Genomic DNA, 21,445 nt, shown 5'->3' with positions numbered 1-21,445 from the left:
AATATAAATACAATCTTCAGCAGTTACAGCTGGGGACCCCATGCAGGATTACATGTTTAAAAAACACCGATTGAAGATATATGGTTAAGTGACAGGCTGGCGCGGTCTTACAGTACCATGGTCATGCAAGTTATTTTAGATTGTATCGTCTCCTCCTTTTACTTACCACAACTATTTTGATAGTCTTTGTAACGTTTAGTTTATTCACGAAAAAAGTTGAAAAGTAATACACAATTTATTTAACTGGTTTAACGCTAACTGATAAACTAGTTTCGAATACTATACTGGTGATAAAAACATAAAACGCTTTGTACAAATCGGTGTATGACAATCAACTATTTGTCTGTCGCTTTAATTAACTAATTAATTAATTAAATCAGTTAATTTAATCAATTAATTCAACCTCATCGGTAAAACAAAAACAGTACTGAAAGGGAGTGGTTGATGGACTATGATGTAAAATTGCTAGTTGGTACTAAAATAGTAAATTACAAAAGTTTAGGTGTGATCCGTTGAAAAATAGTTTGTGTGGAGTGTGGACACTAAAAGTTTCGTCAACAACTTAAAAACCAACTTTGGTGATAAGATGAAAATCAAAACTATCTATGTATTTGTAGCTTCTTACAAGAGGGTCTCAAATTATTTAAAATCTTTTAATGATTTAAAATCACTGTTTTAATTCAATGATAAACGTTTCAAGGTATGTTTAGATAAAGATGAAAATCGCTGCGTATCAAAATCAGAACCTAACTATCAAACGTTCCGATTGACAGCCCATAACATCAAATTTTGCCTAATTCTTAGGCGTTTAAAACTTTCAAGCTAGCCTGAAAGCAAGTAACGATATTGAAATAATATTTACAACATTTACAATCGAAAATTTACAGTAAAACCTCTACTTACCATGATCCCTAATCTTCTACTCAATCATCTACACGATATAATAAACGTATCTACCATGCACATCTACTCTCATTTACTTACCGAGCAAACAACTTCCCCCGGTTAAATTTAATAGAGGTTTTACTGTTAAATAGTCTCCGATCGATGTAAATAAGGAGAACAAACCCACCATTTACCACTTCAGAATCCCGATAATGGTACAATATGTACTATGAAGTTAGACTAACACCAACGATGTTGTCATGCAGTGAGATGTTATGATAAGCCGATACTTAGTGGTAATGCGTGAGCAAGCCCCCAAAAATTTAATATATTCCTATAAACTACGACAGAAAAGAGAAGAAATTTTTTGATTTCAAAAATATCGAGTCACTTTCCTCTTTTTGTCTGTCGTCGTTTCAGAGCTGTTTCAGATTTGTAATAAGACATTAGAATTTCAAATACCTAATGGCACATATTAAACCTAAGAACAGCCTATAATATATAACGTCAAATATAACACCAAATGTCCCGTATTAATGGATACTGATACATGCATCGTCCACCGTCTCAGGCAACAAAGCTATTTATCAACCAGTCATCTTTCTGAAACTATCTGGCTACAACTTCTGTCTTATTAAAAAAAATCATTCAACAAATATTTTGCGTGCTTTCCATCAATTACAGCTGACACAGCAGAGAGGGTCAAATTTGTTCCAGCCAAATAGTTTAACTTCCCTAATTACAGTCCGAGTTCAGTTAGCCTTTGTGGCGGACAAACTAACAGCAGGTAACGTGCAAGAAAAAACAAGCAAGTCATGCGAGCAGGCACGACACAACCTAATATCAATAACAACATAAAATCTCGGGTTAAATACTAAAAATTATATGAAAAACTGGGTTTACAGTCGCGTTTCCAGGGGAGAACGTCTTTTATTTCCATTTAAAAGTTAATTAATAAAAATCCTAATCACACTTAATATGGGCCCATTGCAAAGTCTTTTTGAAAGCTCCGACACTAAGTCCAAGGAAAAGTAACATGTCTGTGGTTGTAATAATTCCTTTGACGACTTGTTCTGAATCCAAAACTACGACGTTATTGGCGTTGGCGTCGTTGAGTTTTGTGAGGACGTCTTTGAGCGTGTCTGATTCGTAGACAACCCGACATAGTTGAGATTCTGGAACCAACTGGAAAGATTGTCTTGATTAAAAATGGAGTAGTTTTGGTGATTGCAAATAATGATAATATCTGAGCAAAGCACCTCCGCCTAAATCGTTTATTCATATCAATTTGTAGAGTTCTGCAGAATGCCATCTCTACTGAATATTGCTGCAGTGAGCAGCAACTAAACCCTTCACGACTGCTGTTCAATTCAGGTCGTTTATCAAGATTAGAGCTAAATGCTCGAGTATGTCCTCTTGGCCACTGTCCAGGCAATTGTTTGACTTCCTTAAGCGGGACACTAAACAAGCTTTGAAATTGAAATATTGCGGCTTTATCCTTTAAGAGCAACTTACATGAAATATAACCCTCATTAGGGACCGGAAGTCGTGTAAAATGTAGTAATGCCCACACACGAAGTGAGTTTTAGTAACATCAACGTGTTTGTTTTGATTTGACACTCGCTTTGTTTGAACCAAATGTTTCTAACGCGCGCGCGACAAAATTTTAAAAGACTAGAACGATGCATGCGCGCCATGACGTTCATAAATATTTGCTTCGCGTTTTACAGAACGTCGAGATTTTCGCTGCCTGCGTCACTAATGGTAACAAACAGTCCATGAAGTCTAGAACATTCTCTGAGCCATTTTGAGAATATTATATATGATGTCCTACCTAGGCCTATATCCAATCTACTTTTATAATTATATAACTTACCCCGTGATATCTGACTACGTCAGCCACAGTCAATCTGACCTTCGTTGGGCATTTTAATACCACGTCCTGAAATGCGAAAGTCAAAACTGGGTTTAAGGAATGGGGTTAGTTTAAGAAATGGAGTTAAAGGTAAAAGGAATGGGGTTAGTTTAAGGAATGGGGTTTAAGGAATGGGGTTAGTTTAAGGAATGAGGTTTAAGGAATGGAGTTAAAACTTAAAGGAATGGGGTTAGTTTAAGGAATGGGGTTTAAGGAATGGGGTAAGTTTAAGGAATGAGGTTTAAGGAATGGGGTTTAAGGAATGGGGTTAGTTTAAGGAATGGTGTTTAAGAAATGGGGTTTAACGTCAGAGTGGCATCATAAATTTCGTCACAGAGAGACCACGCCCTATTCTAACAAAAATAGAAATCGACAGTATTGAACTTACGAAAAGCATCTTAGTGTCTAGCAGATATGTGAATCTTCCTGGAATACATAATTGGAGTTAATTACAAACATCCGCATATTAATTGCAAACTAAGCAGGTCTATATTATTATTAAGATGAAACATTTCTTGTGAGTTAACTAAGCTCGTCAGGCTGTTCTGTTTTTACTTTCACTTTCGATATTTTAGATATTCGAAGATGTAACGACTTTTCAGCCGATTATAAATAAATCAGAATTTAGCCACAGCTTCATAAATAAAAACAGTTTAATAGTAAAGAAACACAAAATTTCAGAAAGCCAAAAGCAGAAGGAACGCCCAGCTTTACTTCTAACCGTAATTAACTAATTAACTAATTAACTAATTAACTAATTAACTAACCATAACTATTAGTAACAGGAAGAGTGGTAATAGCAGCCTCACTAAACGTCGCTATGACCTCATTAAAAGAAGTCTGAAGGGTCACGCTCAACAGATCATTAAACGTGCCAATATCCAAACTATCAATCCTCATGTTCAACATGTTGATAAGCTTGTAAGTCCTCAGTTTGTAGTAAATGTACTGAAATAGTTTCTGATGGCCGAGTAGCATCAGAGGATTGTTTTGGTGGGAGTTGGATTCTTGGTAGATGACGGCGCGGTGCGCGGATTTGATGGTGAGGGCGGTTGTGTTCCAGTCATCTGATGGTTTTAGTTCGGCGGGTGTTATGTAGCCGTCACGTGCGTAGAGCTTCTTCCATGTTAGGCGTTCTAGCTTTCTGGCGTCGTACTGTGGGAGAAGTGGTGTTAAATCAAATGGGGAATGTTTCGAGGGAAATATTTGCAGCCGTTTGAACTATCCGAAATAATTATTGGTTGGTGGAATGCGGGTGTGTGTCAAGTTAATATGAGTACCGCAGTGTTGTTTTAGGTTTTAACTTATATACAGATTATACACCATTATTTCAGGCAGTGGGTGGTAGCGGTGTATAAGTTCATTGGTCTATCAGGCTTCGTAAAAATTTGCAAAATGTACCATCTTACCTATCGTGTGGTTAAAATTATCAATTAAAAGATTAAATATTGACATATCCGTCACATTAACAAACATGTACTAACTACTCAGTATGTATATTTAGTATATTATAATCTTTATTATGTGTGTTACTATCTTAGTAACAACTTTACCAAGTAAATATTCATAACTCGCACGAGATTAAATATACAGTATAGTACTCTACGGCCGGGTGGTGTAGTGGTAACACGATCGCCTCCCAAGCAGAAGACTCGGGTTCAAATCCGGTCGGATGCAAGTCGGCCAGTTACCAAGTTGTGATTTGGTACAGCCCCGGCTGGTGATACACACTCTCTGGCTCGTAGGACTAACCCCCAACAGCTAGTATAGTGCCTCGGCACAGAGTGGCTTAGGGTTACTGAAAAGGAGATAAGCACCTCAGGCCATCCCAACGTTCGAGAGAGACCTGCCCTTGTATCTTGTATCTATAGTACAAACAGCAGGACTCCTCTCGAGAAATACCAGTTTGAAAGCATGTCTATCATCAAAATCAATTAAACCGAGCTTTACTTTACACTGTTTCCTCTGAATATTTAAAACATATTTACCAACTTGTTTTAAATCGAGTAATTATTGAAAATGTTAAGTAAACAATAGTTCGATTATTGCCAACTCTAGATTAAATATGATTTCGAGTTCCCGCCCTGTCCACATATTACGTAATGAATCGGGTCCCTATGTGCACCTCAGTAGAACCAAGAATAGACAGTTCTGTAATTAACATACTGAAGGGAAAGGAAGCAGATACTGAAGGGAAAGGAAGCAGTTCTAACGAGCTCTTCTCAAACACAAGGATATAACTTGTGAACTCGGCTAGTATATATGAAACATTTGTCATGGAGTTGTAGAGGGAGTTATGTGCCTCGCCGGGCTAAAGTAGTGGATGACCTTGCTGTACGGCAAGTTAAACAAGAATCTGAAACTACTAGGTTCCGTACAGACTCAACTCTGCACCTGTGTCAATATGTTCATTATATGCAAGCCTCTTGATTTATAATAACACATTCTAGTACGCGGTGCAGTCTCCAGGAATCCTTTTAATCACATAATGACTCGAAAAACAAAAGGCTTGGTGAACACCTGGACAATAGACGAACAGGTAGAAGAGGAATCCTTGGTCTCTCTTTCTCCTTGAGCTTGGTCTCTTCTCTCTGTTTCTTGTTCAGTACGATGACAAAACAATGCTTTATTCATGAGCCTTGCAAGCAGAGGGCCAGGGTTCCTGCTCTATTGTGGCAAGCAAACCCGTTGCTAACTCGCCTTATACCAAGGATTAAAACAAAGGACATTATGCCATTACAAACTGCGGGCATTATCCTCAGTTATATTTGTGAAAGCTGGATTTTGGGCTTTACTTCTAGAATTTCTACATTTGTGCTACTCAAAACGCAGTGAATTCTTGAGATGTGCGTTTTGATTTTATTCCAACTCGTTTGTAGCTCTGCTCATATCAGTGACCTCTGCACTTCTCGCACAATATATCAACCAGTGACTTGCTGCTCGCAGAGCAGAAAATTGGTTGAAATTTGAGATAGGGCATGAACACAGTTAGTCGGACTGTAAGCATTGTTTTTATGTGTGGCTTTTAATATCGTAATTGAATAAAACCCACAATCAAGGATTAATTTCAATTTTCCGAGAGTTCCCTCTTCTTATTACCCAGTTCCGGTCCGGAAAAATCCGGCAAACCGGAAAATAGATTGATATCCGGTTGTTTCCGGTCCGACAACCAAAACCCCAGACCGGTCGGTTCCTAAACACAATATTAATCGCATCTTTATCAATTACTACATAGTTTAGTATGGTTATTATAATATTTATTATAAATACAAGTAACATTTCCAAATTATGATTGCTTATCAGAGCCAAGCGTCTAATTGCGATGATGACAATAATTGTAAAAACAATAGATAGCATGGTAAATAGTAGTAGTGCTCTTTAAATTACGTAAGATACTGATAGCAGATAGGATGGTCCTGCGCTTCAAAATCTACGCTTCACAAACAAAAAATTGCTATTCGTATTTGCTGAAGCCCAGTCGAATTGTTTAATTACAACCTATTTTTATGTAGCGATCATCCGGTCATGAAGATAACGATAATCATCTTCACGACTTTCTCCTGGGCACCCCTCCAAGGTAATTGAGACCATCACATCAGTTAAATTATCACCTTAATAGTCATTATTTTTTTTCAACAATAATTTACATAGTTTAATACTTATATGGCAGAAATATATACAGAAATTTTATCCCCAGTAACTCTCAATCACTAATCAGGTGGAAAGATAAGACCGAAAGTGGAAGGTGAAATAAAGCCTGTGTTTGTGTCTCAGTCTGAAACAAGTATAGATAATGTGGTAGGGAATGCTATAGACATGGATATGGAAACTCAAGCAGTAACATATGGTGATAATAGGGATGGCAATGCGTGGTTTAAGGCGTCCTTAGATGGGGAGTACTGTATCGAGCACGTGTTCCATTACGCAACACCTACATTTGATGATGTGAATACCTACACCTTCTCTGAAGAAACGTTCACATGCGAGGGAACACATTGTGATGGGTATTCCCTCTCAGTGTTCCCTGAGGATGGCAAAGATCTCGGTTCTGATGTCTTTGCCGACTGTAAGATTGGAGATACCCTTATGATAAGCCGACATATGGTGGACGTGAATGAAATAGTGATTGTTCCGAAACCAAATCTGGGTAAGAAGCTGAATGAACAATTCTGTGAAAAATCCCAAAATTTCCCTACCATTAAAAAAGAATCAATGATATTTAAATTTTTCTTGTGTTAAATTAGATGAAGACCAAACATCACTAGGCTGTGATAACTTCACCAACATAAAACGTATACTTTGTTTAGAGAAAAGGGTGTCATAAAACTATGAAACAACTATAAACCGCACAATTCCAGACTGCACAGAACTGGGCAAGAAATGGGAACACCTGTCATCAAGTTCAACCGAGCCAGCATTTCCTGTAAAGCACGACACTCTCATGACAGTACACTGCAAAAGTGGGTTCATCAACAGAGGAGGAATCCAAGTGAAATGTCTGTATGGAGGGCTGCTTCTTGCGGATGAGAGCCCACTCTGTCAAATCATAAGTATGTTTAAAACTTAAAACACCGCGCAAATATAATCGCGTTTGTCAGATATCACTCACAGGTGGATTGTTGGATGACATGGGGAACATGAGACTGTGAGATTGGTATCTGTGTTAAGATTTCAGATATCCAATTTGTCAGTCATTAGAGCACTTGAGCAATGAGCATGGTTAGGTTTGATCAAGGCTCGGCAACAACCAATACTACAACTATAAATAGTGGCACAGGCTACTTCCTTAACAAAGATATCCAACAGGGTGAGAATCCTTGTCAGGTTTTACTGGTTCTTCCAGGGCTCATGTCTGTACCCCATAGCATAGCTACGGTGAGTCAGCATTAGTGTCTATAAAAGAATCTTGTGCCTAGCGAGGGGACTCGCAATGCCATGGTGGGCTAGTAGGCCCCCTTATGTACCAGGACTCTACCGGCAGCGATCGACTAACGCCCCAGATATCACCCCTGCAGATTTCGTCGATTTCAGGTGCCGTCGGCACCATAAAAATTAAAAGCAAACATAAATTTTTTCCCCTAAAATCGAACGCTTTCTGCGCAAAAAATTGACCTCAACAGAAAAAATTAAACATGGCTTCAAATCCAAATTTGAACCAGAGATTTTTCACTTCCTCTCGATAAACTCAATTTTCAACCCAAAATAAAGTCTCAAAGGGGTAAATTACTCAGGTCAGGATTGTAGGCAATGATTATGCCAAACCATACATTTTTGTAAATTCATTAAACTTTCAATTTAGCCTAAAACACCCTATTTCGCAAAATTTCTCCGGGGGGCTGCGCCCCCCTAGCCCCCGCCAATGGGGTCCGCCCCTTACCTGGACCCCGCTGGGGGCCGCGCCCCCAGACCCCTGCCACAGCTTGCAGCTTCGCTCGCCGACAGCCCCCCCCCCCCCCCCAAAGAAAAATCCTGGCTACGTGCCTGAGCAAAATATAGGGCTTTTCAGATGATTTGGCTCCTCAACAGATACCGACGTACATAACGGTCAATATAATATGTAGTTTAGGTTTACCTGGCCCGTAGGTTACGAATGTGCCCGAGGAGGAAAAAAAAGCAAACTTATGAAAATTTCTCGGGAACTTAAAAGTTCACCTCAAAACGAAATCTGCACCTATGCCAGATATAAGCAAATATTGACGCGCAGTCATAAACAGCGGGTGCGCGCACAGAACTGCTTCCCGCTAGCACCAATATCACTCAGGGGGGGGGGGCCAAGTGGATATTTGTAGATATTTGTAGATTAATGTAGTATGGATAATCCACGAAAAAAGTGGATGACATTCTACAAATTTATACATTTATCTCCAAAAATTCAGTAGAATTTCTGGGCACATATTTGAGATTACATTTTTTGTAGATAAATGTAGATATTTGTAGATTATTGTCAATGGATAATTCACGAAAATTCTACAAATTCTACAAATTTATACATTTATCTCCAAAAATTCAGTAGAATTTCTGGGTACATATTTGAGGTATACATTTTTTGTAGATAAATGTAGATATTTGTAGATTATTGTAATGGATAATTCACGAAAAAAGTGGATGACATTATCCAAATATCTACAAATATCCACTTGCCCCCCCCCCCCACTCACCTGACCCCCACGTGACACTAACCTCACGCCGCGTCTCTACATTAATTAGCCCGCTGGGTTTTGCTGCCCCCCTGTTTGCAAAGTTGCCGCCCCCTCGGAGAAGAACACAAGTTGCATTAAATAGCTGTTTAGTCACCGAACTCTGGTGAATGGCCAAAATCTAGGTGGAAATCTATCAAATGAACATCTTTAGCGCAAAACGGAAATTCTGCTAGTACTTTAGTTATATGTGTATTAAATGCCCGCCATCCAACGCACGTGTTCTTTCCAAGCCAACATCTTTCTTCGATCTGGTGTATCCGTTATTCAAGTTTATCTTTTCTCTTTGCTACTCTGATACCATTAGCTCTCGTACGCTAACCATCCGACCTTCCAGGAAATGTCAGAAAGCAAAGGGCTAAAGAGAAAACAGGGTGATGATCAGCGGGGTGAGGAGCAGCTCACGCCCAGTAACACATAGTGTTGTAGTTGAGTAACATATAGTGTTGTTGTTGAGTAACATATATAGTGTTTTAGTTGAGTAACAAATAGTGTTGTAGTTGAGTAACAAATAGTGTTGTAGTTGAGTAACACATAGTGTTGTAGTTGAGTAACAAATAGTGTTGTAGTTGAGTAACAAATAGTGTTGTAGTTGAGTAACACATAGTGTTGTTGTTGAGTAACATATAGTGTTTTAGTTGAGTATCACATAGTGTTGTAGTTGAGTAACATATAGTGTTGTAGTTGAGTAACACATAGTGTCGTAGCTGACCATATCCACTGATTTTAGCTCAGCCACCACAAGGCAGATAGTATCAATACAGTTCCCCGCCACCTAACACATTATCCAAACGTTAGCACACCCGCAACCGCCATTAGCAACCTACGCCTCACCAAGTCTCAAGAGCCAGCATTACTCAGCACGGGCGTTATCCATTCATGGTGTTGAGCGGCCAGGGTAACCACCCAGAACTTCCCTAGGACCCAAGTTAGTAAATCTCCGGAGGTGCAACCCCGATTCGGCTGATATTATCATCCAGTGGCTGGTATTATCATCCAGTGGCCCTCAGGAAGGGGCTTAATGCAGCTGGATGGACTCCAGTAGGACGCTCCCCAAGTGGAGGGTCGCCACCTCTATAATCTATATGACGGTGGTCAGTGGGTGTCGCGACAACAAAAAAAGGGAAAAAAAAGAAAAGATATCCAACCAATCGATGAATTAAATAACCATTAAGAGCGAGTCAAAAGTTCTGTTGATAATTATCTTTTGCCGATTGTTTTATGTTGGCCGAAGTACATTTTCCAAAAGAAGATTGGTCATTACATTAAACATTCAAAGTATATTCATTATATTCTAATTCACAATTTGATTACAAAAGTAGGTTTTTTTGCCTCTGAGTTTGATCTGACTTCACTGAAAGCTCAAAAAACTAATAGAATATAAACAATTTGAGTTCCAATAATATACCGATTCGCACATTGAACAACATTTGAATAAATTTTAAAAGTAGGTCGTAGTATTATCGATCACGTTTGTGCACACATTACTAATAACTATAAATATATAATATTGATCATATCTCTTTGGTTAGAGTCTAGTATAATAATCACCTAAAAAATATATAAAGGATGCTTACACCTTCACAAATTGACAATAGTATACTGGTTACTGGTATCATTACCTATTAATTTATCATTTGAAAGACAAATTATTTGGATAACCTTTTTTAATTAAACTAATTATTTAAATAACCTTATCTGTTCCTCTAACATGTACCTATGATAGGCGGGCTACACAAAGCCGGGTATAAAGTGTGCAAATACTGTACTTTTACAGGACCGCGCATATTTAAAAAGAAGCCACTTATCTCATAAACTGCCTAGGAACTGAGCTGTAGTTGATTATGCTGCTGAAATGGCGCTAATTTAGATCACGTACCTCATTTCAGACACGTGCAGTAGAGGGTGGTATTGGAGAGTTCTTGCAATATGTTAAATTGGAAATATATATCTCTTAACTATTAGGTGCGGGATATTAATTTGGTTTTCCAACATGTATTTTACTGCCGGAACATTCGAAATTTCTAGGAGTTAAGATCTTATTAAGAAAGGTAATATACCTCTGTAAACTCTATATTAGCTGAAGTTTCTGGAAGATTCTCAACAGAGAGTTTTCCAACACTCAAGTTTTACAACAGGTGCTATGTACGTGGTTTGCTGCCAATTACCAAGGTTTGCAGCTGTGTTTAAACAACTCATTGTGTAACATTCTGTGTAAATTTTATCATAATTCCAATTACCTTATCGCTCTAAAACATATTGGAAACCTGATGTTGAAACTTCGCACATTTAGAAAAAACGTTTAGTTGGATTATGGGTGAGTATTTTAAGGTCACTACCTGATTTAATACCTTGATCCCCGGCCTGGAACTCTCCTTACAGACACGAACAAACAGAGATTTGTTGGAATGTTTAGTTTTTAGTGAATATTTCTTCATTCAAAGGGCACTACACTCTCGACTTACTCTCGACTTAGGGCGGCTTCAACGTCCGAACAGAGATAGTTTTTTTCCAAATCTGTCTATCCAGCATGAGTTTGTTAATCTCCTTGCTGTCGTCAAGCCCCGTGTCCTTCCGAAGGATGTCAATATATGTGAGGTGTGGTCTTCCCCTTCGACGATGTCCTTGAAGGGGTTCCCAGAAGAGAAGTTGATGACTCAGAAGTTTTTCATGTCTGGCTAGATGACCTGCGAGGGCACTACAACCACGATTCTACTGTGCGTACCACTTTGAACACGCCCATATAAGTTCTTAATAACAATTGGGAAGAAACACACACAGCCATGAAAGTTGAGGCAAATAAGGGCTGATTGTTTCTGCTCGCCAACGTTGTGATCTCTAAAAAGTTGCATTTGTCTTTAACGAAGCACGCCCGTTATTGTGATATTCGGGGAGAAGTTTCCTCAATACTTTAACCATCACTACATATTAGTATATTATAAATGTAATCAGGGATTATCCAACTACAGTTTCATAAGATTTAGCCTTTTTAAAGTCTGCCACTGCGTCTCATTTCGTAAATAAGCTTATGAATAAAACTAGTTTTAACTTAGTCAACTACTAGTTGTAACTCTTCCAAGTATTTGCTTAGTAAGTCTAGACTGCAGTACACTTAAATCACAACTTTAGTATTGTAACAAATATAACTTGAACCGAAAGTAAAACTTCCGTTACAGATTAAAATATGCAGCAAAAAAGCTCGTTATCTTCTGCAGACACATTCTATTTCAGCAGCGAATTTTCTGGAAAAAATTTGCTTCACAAGCATATTTATTAAATAATAATGCGTTTGTTATGTAACGTGTAGACTGTAGAATTGCTTGTCATGAGGCCAAGAAACTGCCAGATAACTTAATTGTTATAATTGATTGTTTAAACTAAAATTGAATTGAATTCATTGTGACGCAAATTGACTTGGCAAAGTCAACTTACACAATATGAAAGGCGTTACAACTGTAGTCTGTACATAAAATGCGAAATGTTACGCACATATTTTCACTTCATGGTTCACTTGAAGCTGGGATGTGAGTCAAGTACGTGGCGAACAATTTAAAATGCTGAATTTACGGAGACACTCCCTCATTTATCAAATTAAAGGATAGCTAGTCACTATCGCTTACATATTATGCGAATGTAAAACACAGGAAGGCATATTTTACAGAAGTGGTAGTTCTACTTCTTGTCTGAACTCTGAAATGCCTGATTTTTATGACACTCCAGAACTTTCCACATTCTAGGATAACTATTGTCAAGTTTAGATATAATGCAGTTGTATTATGTAGTTACAAAAATAGAGAAGAATGTTGCTGAAGTGGTTGTTTTACTGTCTGAACATTAAGAAGTTGAACTTTTTAAGAGAAATTTGAATTTTTTTCCTTTATTAATTATTCCTTTATAAGTTAAATTCATACGTTATAAACACCTATTAAATTCAACTTCTGCGTTCCGTGCAAGTTTGTGACAATATTGCTAGGAGAAGAGGGAAATATCACGGCAAGGATTTATTCATACTCAACCAACGATCTATAAATCAATGAATCCGGGAAGATTTTTAACATATTCATCGCACTTTTATAAAAATATGCAGAAGAAATATATATTATATATATATTCAAAATATATTCAAGCCATCGAAGCGTGACTTAGTATGGGTAAACAGCATTATGAATCTTATAAATCTAATTTAAAATACTCAAGTAGCCTGCAACTTATTAATTATCATACTAACAGACATATAGCTGATAGCACATGTTGAACATTCCACTGTTGAACATTCCACTGGAAGTAGCAAACTAAATGCAGGTTATACGATTATAACCAGATTTATCAGTGACATAAGATTAATCGGACGGATATTAAAAAACTATGAATCTGTTTTAAACAGGTTAATGAACGTATAAAAATGCTAGGAATTAGGATCCTCCCTCTTTAAGGTGGTATTATTTCCATAAGATGTGTACAGACTCTGTAGTACAGACTCTGTACTATAGAGTCTTAATTTAATATACCAAAGTTGGGATCCAAGGCTGATAGCTAAATGATATCATATGAGACTGTATAACTTTATTGGTTTCCAATCTAGTTGGCTATATCATCCCCAAAGAAATTCAACTCTCCTAATAAATGCTTTTTGTGTGCTGCCTTTTGTTGGAATCAGAATTTCTTCTGGATATGAGAGAGAAAAGTTGCAGTTTAATGTGATAGCGCAGAAAAATTAATTTAGAATTATAAGTTGCTGTACAATTATACTGCAAATATAGATTCGACCATACAACACATTGTGGCATGCCTGCAATGTGGCTGACTAAATGGAATGTAACAATAGTCCAAACTATCTCCAGCATTCTGACTTTGTTAATACATTATTACAGGCGACATCATGCTTGATTTGTGCAACCACATTTGTCAAATTATCAATAAAGCACTTTACAACTTTACTGATAAAGAGCAGGGAATACTGTCTGGATCAGAGCCGCGCGCTGATCCAGACAGTACTGCACGTGACACTGTGACGATATAACACGTGACACTGGTGCTGGTCACGTGATACTGGTGCTGGAGTTTGATTGGTTACTCTCTAAAGCACCATATTAAACTGACCGTGTAGTCATTTAGTTTCTTGATTGTGTGCTCTCATTAAACCCTCGTGCCTAAAGAGCGAGATTGCTTCTAAAACAGTATGCTGTGCACAGTCAAGGTGTTAAACGTAAGCTGTGCTCGTATATCTACTGTTCTATCTTTCTGATTAATATTCAGACATATTGAAGTCAGCAAAGCACATACTCTTTACACAGCATAAGTTAATAATACTGTCTCCAATGACATTGACCCCTTAGATCATGTTTATATTGATTATTGAAGTCAGAAAATCACGTACTCTTAATATACAGACTTACTAAAGATTTTATAAAGTACAGGGTGGCGCAGAAGTAACTGCCCACACGCAACCCTTTAATGAATCACGTAATTCTTCTTAGAATTCTTAGCTCTTAGATCATGTTTATATTGAAATCAGAAAAACACGTACTCTTAATACAGACTTACTCAAGATTTTATATAAAGTATGGTACTTTTAGTATATGTTGGTATCATGGTCACCAATAATTTTAACCCAGAGAAGTGGGTTAGTATCTAGGCAATGTATTTATTGGATTGTGGATCACAAATTTTGACTTCATGCCAAGTATTACTATGTATGAAGAATAACAACAACACGGAAGTCTTTGTAACCATGACTTCATCCCTCGACTCTGGCAAAACCCGTGAACGACTCTATCAATACACTTACTATGAAGAATTTGTTTCACTTCTAGATAAAAAGCTGTAATATATAGCTTTATTTGGACGAATCGAAGGTAACATAATTACGAGCTGTGTTAAGGCGGAAATGAGATCACTTCTCACTATCCCCTCCCTTGTATAGTGTATAGCGTATGATATACTAGAATACTACTATAATAATGCTACTATAATAAACTGTACTCATTACATTACATACATAGGAGGAGTTAATGATGCGGTGCTGTTATTTCCTCCATGACGTAGGTAGAGGACTGAGGACTGGGAATGTAACCTGTTATCTAGACTATGTTATCTAGACTATGTTATCTACACTATGTTATCTACACTATGTTATCTACACTATGTTATCTACACTATGTTATCTACACTATGTTATCTACACTATGTTATCTACACTATGTTATCTACACTATGTTATCTAGACTATGTTATCTAGACTATGTTATCTACACTATGTTATCTACACTATGTTATCTAGACTATGTTATCTAGACTATGTTATCTACACTATGTTATCTAGACTATGTTATCTAGACTATGTTATCTACACTATGTTATCTAGACTATGTTATCTAGACTCTGAATTGTTGTTCAAGATAATAAATTGAATGGAGTTTTTACGTGTTGTGTATAATATTCACTGTATTGGTAAGTGGTAACGATTGTAAACATTTAATAGATCCATACAAGGTACATGGAAAATAACTGTTAACTTTGATGAGGGAGGAATACAGTTATTGTTCTCGTACAGATCTGATGATGTAATATCTGTGGAGCTGTGGTTACACTTTTGGTTAAAACTAGCTTATTTCCTCCTTACCGAAGTATATAAGTTGCAGTAACGAACATTCTACAACCACAGAGTTCAAAACTTGTTATCACACCCAATTCCAACATACAACTTACATGGCAATTATCTCCACCTATAATATCCCACACACATTCACAGACTATGGCACTTATCCACACTTTTATAAAACTAATTCACAGATTTAAAAACTTGTCTGCCTTTAAATTATACTGAATCACAAGTTGTCAGCCTATAAATTCTATAGAATTTCAAATCATGAAAATTATCTGCCTCTAAATTCTGTGGAATCGCAGATCATGGCACTAATATCTGTATCCCACGGCAAAGGAGGTCAGTAACATGGAATTTATCTGCACATATTATATCCGACGAAGGAATTTAAGTCACGTGATAATTTCATACCTCTCTCACCGCGTACAATATTGCTCAGCTGCTAAGACATAGCTACCTACCAATCATCATACCAGCACTATACCCGATTATGTAATTAAATCAATTAAAACTAAATTATCGTTTAGTGAATTACTTTTAGTGTGCTCTTATAGGACTCTTAGATCTTATTATACCTTTTAAGTTTTAAGTTTCTCTCAGTTCCGATGAAAGATTTAAAATAGCATTTGGCATTATCATCTGTAATTACATTTACAGTATACTGTCTAGTGTCTGCTTTACTCTTTTGTAAGGAGAATGTATTAATTTAAACCTGCTATTGTCAAAAGGAATTTAATTGGTGTAAGCCTATTATATCAGCATACCATATTATAAAGTCATTTACACTGATGATCTTAGAAGCTAATGATAAGTTGGCAGAAGAATCTCAAAAGTCAAAAGTAAAAATAGGATACGATCTTGTAAATAAATCTCTTTAAAAGTATGTAAAGTAAGATATATTAAGATAATCCGGTAACTTGTCTCCAAAAACGTATCTGACAGGATCTGAGAACTATCCCAAAACCCAATATATCACAGAATCGAGCAAAACTCTAACTCTCCCAGACTATTCTAGAACATTATCACTAGCAAGTAGCGCCCACCTGCCACCTGGCAATTACGGCTGCATATTTGTCATATTATGTGTTAGTCAAACAAGGACATGTGCGAAGTGGTAGTTCAACTTCCCGTCTGAGCTATTCAAGGCATGACAGTACATGATGCAGCCACGTATTCTTTGTCTGCTATGAGTATAATAAGAGCGGAGGCCTGGCGTGTAGCTAGCAGGAGTTGCACTCTGTGGGCACGGCGAGAAGGCTTCCCGCTTACCGCAGGAGGCCAGCGTCCGTTGACCGTAACCGAGAGAGAGAGATTGAGTAGCGGCGGCGGTGGTACTGTTACATCCGACGCGATATAACTATATCTACCATGTTTAAAGAATACAAACTTATATTTTTATTCTTGATTCAGATTCCTGATAGATTGTTCTCGTAGGTGTTTAGTTATCTGTAACAACTTATTTTATTGTGAAACTCTGATATCCAAACTAAACCTGTTTTGTTTTTCTATTCATACGAATTTAACGTTTTCTGGAGATTATTCCAGAATTGGTTCGGATATAAATTTCTCCCTAAATTTTCTTGCCTTAGATTTGGGTGTTTCACTGCAAATATCTTTATTGGATTACTATAATCATCTAAAGACCGTTCATAAACCTGGAAATGCAAGACAATTTTAGGGATTTGACACGGTCACGTGACACGGTCACAGCATCTAAATGATTTAGGGATCTGACGCAACAGTTTTACGATTTCATCATATTGAGACAGCGGCCAAGTCTATAATTATATAATATCTGGACTGAAGCCAGAATAAACGATCCGGTAAACCGCCATTTTGTCGTCACGCTTATTTACGCTTAATAAGGTCACATATAAATATAGAGGACATTGGAGTACCATCCAATTGACGTCAGCAGAAGTCCAGTAAAAACGTGCCAAAAGAATGAGTTACATGTTATCAAGGACCGCGCCCTTATCTTGAGGCGTCTACAAGTCGGCTCCAACCAACAAACACTGCTACCATGACCATTTAATATTTGAATGTTGGAATAGGTCCAATATTTACTGTATTATCTTGGTTATTATAATACAGAGACAGGAATGACATTAATTATCAGTTTAAAACGTGGGCATTGTTCAAATTCCTGCATCAGTATCTCTTGTGTGAGTTTTCGCAATTAATGATCCTGAGGTATTTGATAAAATTCGAACTTAATTGTTTCAAAAACGTGATTTGTGGATTTTAATAAAGTATTTTTAACGTGAGGTATGTACTGAAATAGAGCATTTTTTGTTATCAATATGTCACGAGATTTCTTCCCCCCTTTTTATCTTTTTGAACAGGATATACCGGTATGAATGCACATGACTTAATGTTTGAAAGATAACAAAAAATGCACTCTGCTTATCTTCAGGAAAGGTTATGATGACGTAATATCCATATCTAGACTCGGGCTGTCACAAGAAGTTTATTGAAATAACAACACGAGGAATAGGTTGTTGACTGGTGCAAATTCCACTGAAATATCACAGTTCAAGTTTGAAGTATCTAGTGTCAAATCTAATTATTCTCATGTAAAGGAAATTGTTTCTTTTCTTTTGTTGGTTAACTTCCAAAAGTTATGATCTCAGAGCCCAGAGGGAGTTATCAGTTTCTTTTTCTATGATCTCATGTTTCGATAAAGCTAATGAACTTTTAAAAATCATGACAATTTAGAATGAGCGATTAGTGGGAAAAAATGAATGATGAAAGTCTTTTACTAGCATAAAGTTCTTTGATGTAGTAAATAACAGGATATCCAATCTGTTGAAAACAACCAGCCCGGAAATATTATTTCGCCAGACCCCTCCCTCTCCCTCCCCCTCAATTCGGGGCTATCCACAGTGACTAAAATCGCTAAAGTGATAATGTCATGATGTGTAATGCGATACCGACACAAATAGATAATGAACACTGAAATTAGCTGATGATTAGGTTAAGGGGGGTAAATTATCCGGCCTTGAAGAAATATGTGAGATTCATTTACAGTACTTTTCAATGGATTTCCCGCCAACTAGAATCTGTTCTATAGAATATGTTCTGAGTGAATCTAGATAGACGTTCTCATGAATTCCTAATACGAGTAAAAAACGAAGATTAAAGCGGGAAAAGACCAACATGCCTTATTCTCGCGAATTTCAGGCTTTAAAAATGAACATTGAGCAGTTTTTGGGGCAGCTTTTGGTGCGACAAACTATCTACTAACTATACTTACATACTGATTCAGAGAGAGTGAGCCACATTCTCTGTGGTGGCCAGTGGTTACATGTATATTATCTCACGTACTAATACCAACATTATTCATCTCTAATAGATTACTTACTGCAACAAAGCTGCCAGTACATCTAAGAAGTGCCTTGACAAAAGACTTTGACTTGCAAACTCCGACAATTGTTCTGGTGGTGCTGTCAAACAAGGGAGCCTCTTCAATACCTGTAGTGTAACCATGGTAACGGGGAGTAATGTAACGGGGATATTGTGGGTCTGTGTTTAATGATTAGTGATGATAGAACAATTTGGCAAAGAAAATGAAGCCATTAAATGTGAGATGCACGATGTTTGATGTTGATGATGGATTAATATTGGGCAGCAAGACAGAAGCCACATTGTTTAGTAACTTGCAAGAAGTTTGAAAGTCAAATAAAGCACATGTTATTGTGATTAAAATTACTTACCTAAGTCTTTGAATATAGTGGCTGTATCTTTTACCTGATAAGGATTGGTAAGTGATGCAATTAAATAAGTTTATATTTGCTACTTTTAAATTGTAATGAAATTGCAAAAACCCCATTTACAGTAACTACTGTGGCTACCACAATAGTTACTGTACTAAATGATATGAAAGATAATGGTGACAGCAGGTTAAAACTTTTGTGTTTGAAAACAAAACGATTTTACAGAGTAACTCACTGTAAGGTTAGTGTCAATGAGACAAAACTTAGCGCTAAAAGGGATAAGATCGTAGACGTAGAACTGTCCAAAGTGCTTCAAGTATTGCTGTCTAGCAGCTGGAATGGAGAACAACCTCAACTCTGAAAATGGCATAATACATATGTACATCTGGAAATAAATGTTGAGGTGGAATAGAAATAGGAACGTTAAGTGGAGGAGAGTGATATAATGAGATAAAGATAATCTAATAAGGAGTTAAGCTCACCCAGATTCAATTATTCATGACGATTACACGGTGAAGACACTTTGGGAGGAAGCTGATAACATTATACGTTACATACAAAACGATAAGAAAATGTCCCTAGATTTAATATAAGAAATGTTAAAGGTGTTTTAAAAGATGATCTCACCTTTCTTTAGTCGCTTTCTTTTGGCGAGATAATCCCTGATTTCTTCATCCTCATCATCAGGGGACAGAATGAGGAACGGAACTAGATAACCAAGCCAGTAAAGAAATCTCGGTAATGGCAAAAACCATCCCAATAACAGCAGAACAGAACCTGTGAGACAATTGTTTAAATACCCTTTATCAACAAATATCTACTTCATTGGATAAACTTCATCATTATTCACTTCTGTCTTCTATAAATCGTGGAAGTTGGTATCTACTCTAGGACCATTTACAATCAAGGGCTTTGATATACCTTTTCTTGGTTTCTTCTGATTCGTTATTATCTGATGTAAATGGAGGAGTTTCCTTGGAACTGACAACACCTGGAGAGTGGAGAGGTTATAACATGTGATATCAACTAGAAAGTAATTCCATTGGCTAAATAACTTCTATAATAACTCTGATATTTCTGAAGCATATAGAAGCATATACATGAACTTGAATTGAAATAGGATTTTAAATTCAAGAATCGAACAAAAATGCAATTATATTTTTACCTCTGCCCAAGCTAAAAAGAAGACAACAGTAACCAAAGCCAAAAAAGCTTGGCATTTGCGTCGGAAGATTTCATCTAAGGAACTGTTAGCTTCAGCCAATGCGCTACTCTTTGACAATTCATCATTGTTGCTTTTATATTCGTTGTCAGATTCGTCTTTGTTCATGCTTATAAAGGAACTGTGGTTAATCTAAAAAATTTAGGTGGACTCGAATGTAAGTTGTTTCAATTCTCAGCCTATTCTACTAGTGAAATAGAAGATTTATAGAGAAACAAATTTTTCTTGGAAACAAAAATATCAAAAATAATTAAATGCTCAATGATATGTGGGGAGAACAAGAGAATCTTAAATTGTAAAATTGTAACCAACAACTGTAATGTTAATAATTAATGTTGCATTCTGTAAAAATGCAGAAACTATGCTATATATAGCATGGTACTATTTTACAGTACACTAAAATGTATAGACAGTTTTTGTCAGTTCCAAATAATTTCTGATTATTCTGATTTTTTATGACAAATGATACTGCACTGTTAGTGTTAAGATAAACGACGTTTCAAAGTAACAACTTCGTATTCATGCTCAAATTATTTGTTATATAGTAGTGTTGAAAGTATTACAACTACAATGTATATGCACTGAAGGGGTACCATAAGATATTGTCTTTTGGCAAGACCCCTCCTCGTTTAACTCTATCAACCAAGTAGATTTCGCATAGATCCAGATGAATCATTAGCTAATTCCCTACATTAGGTGACACTGGAATTGAAACCCGAACCTTCTGCTCATAGTGCATTCACGATTCATTTACTTTGAATCGATTTGCCCAGCAAACCGAGTCACAATCTTAAGAATCAATAGCTCCCTAATTGCCCAAGCTTAGAAGCTAGCATAAAAGAATGAGTAGGAAACCAATGAATTTCCTGATCATTTGGCTAGGAACTGGGAAGTTATTGATCAAAA

General features: G+C 36.9%; 1 protein-coding gene across 1 annotated transcript; it reads right to left on the bottom strand.

Annotated features, from left to right (window-relative positions):
• Nucleotides 1-242: 242 nt before the first annotated feature.
• LOC134825082 (5'-AMP-activated protein kinase subunit gamma-1-like) lies at nt 243-21,089 on the bottom strand. Its single transcript, XM_063837210.1, has 11 exons — nt 21,066-21,089; nt 20,483-20,650; nt 20,239-20,308; nt 19,945-20,094; nt 19,553-19,674; nt 19,318-19,351; nt 18,966-19,075; nt 3,568-3,955; nt 3,189-3,226; nt 2,762-2,827; nt 243-2,070 (listed from the first exon to the last, which is right to left on the bottom strand). Exons 2-11 carry the CDS (start codon nt 20,645-20,647, stop codon nt 1,849-1,851), a joined length of 1,365 nt encoding a protein of 454 aa, XP_063693280.1. The 5' UTR covers nt 20,648-20,650; nt 21,066-21,089; the 3' UTR covers nt 243-1,848.
• Nucleotides 21,090-21,445: the final 356 nt, after the last annotated feature.

Source organism: Bolinopsis microptera, chromosome 13, assembly GCF_026151205.1.
Source record: "Bolinopsis microptera isolate Bmic1 chromosome 13, MBARI_Bmic_1.0, whole genome shotgun sequence".
Classification (NCBI taxonomy): domain Eukaryota; kingdom Metazoa; phylum Ctenophora; class Tentaculata; order Lobata; family Bolinopsidae; genus Bolinopsis; species Bolinopsis microptera.
Note: the sequence above shows the minus strand (reverse complement) of the source record. Positions and strands in the feature narration are given on the sequence as shown.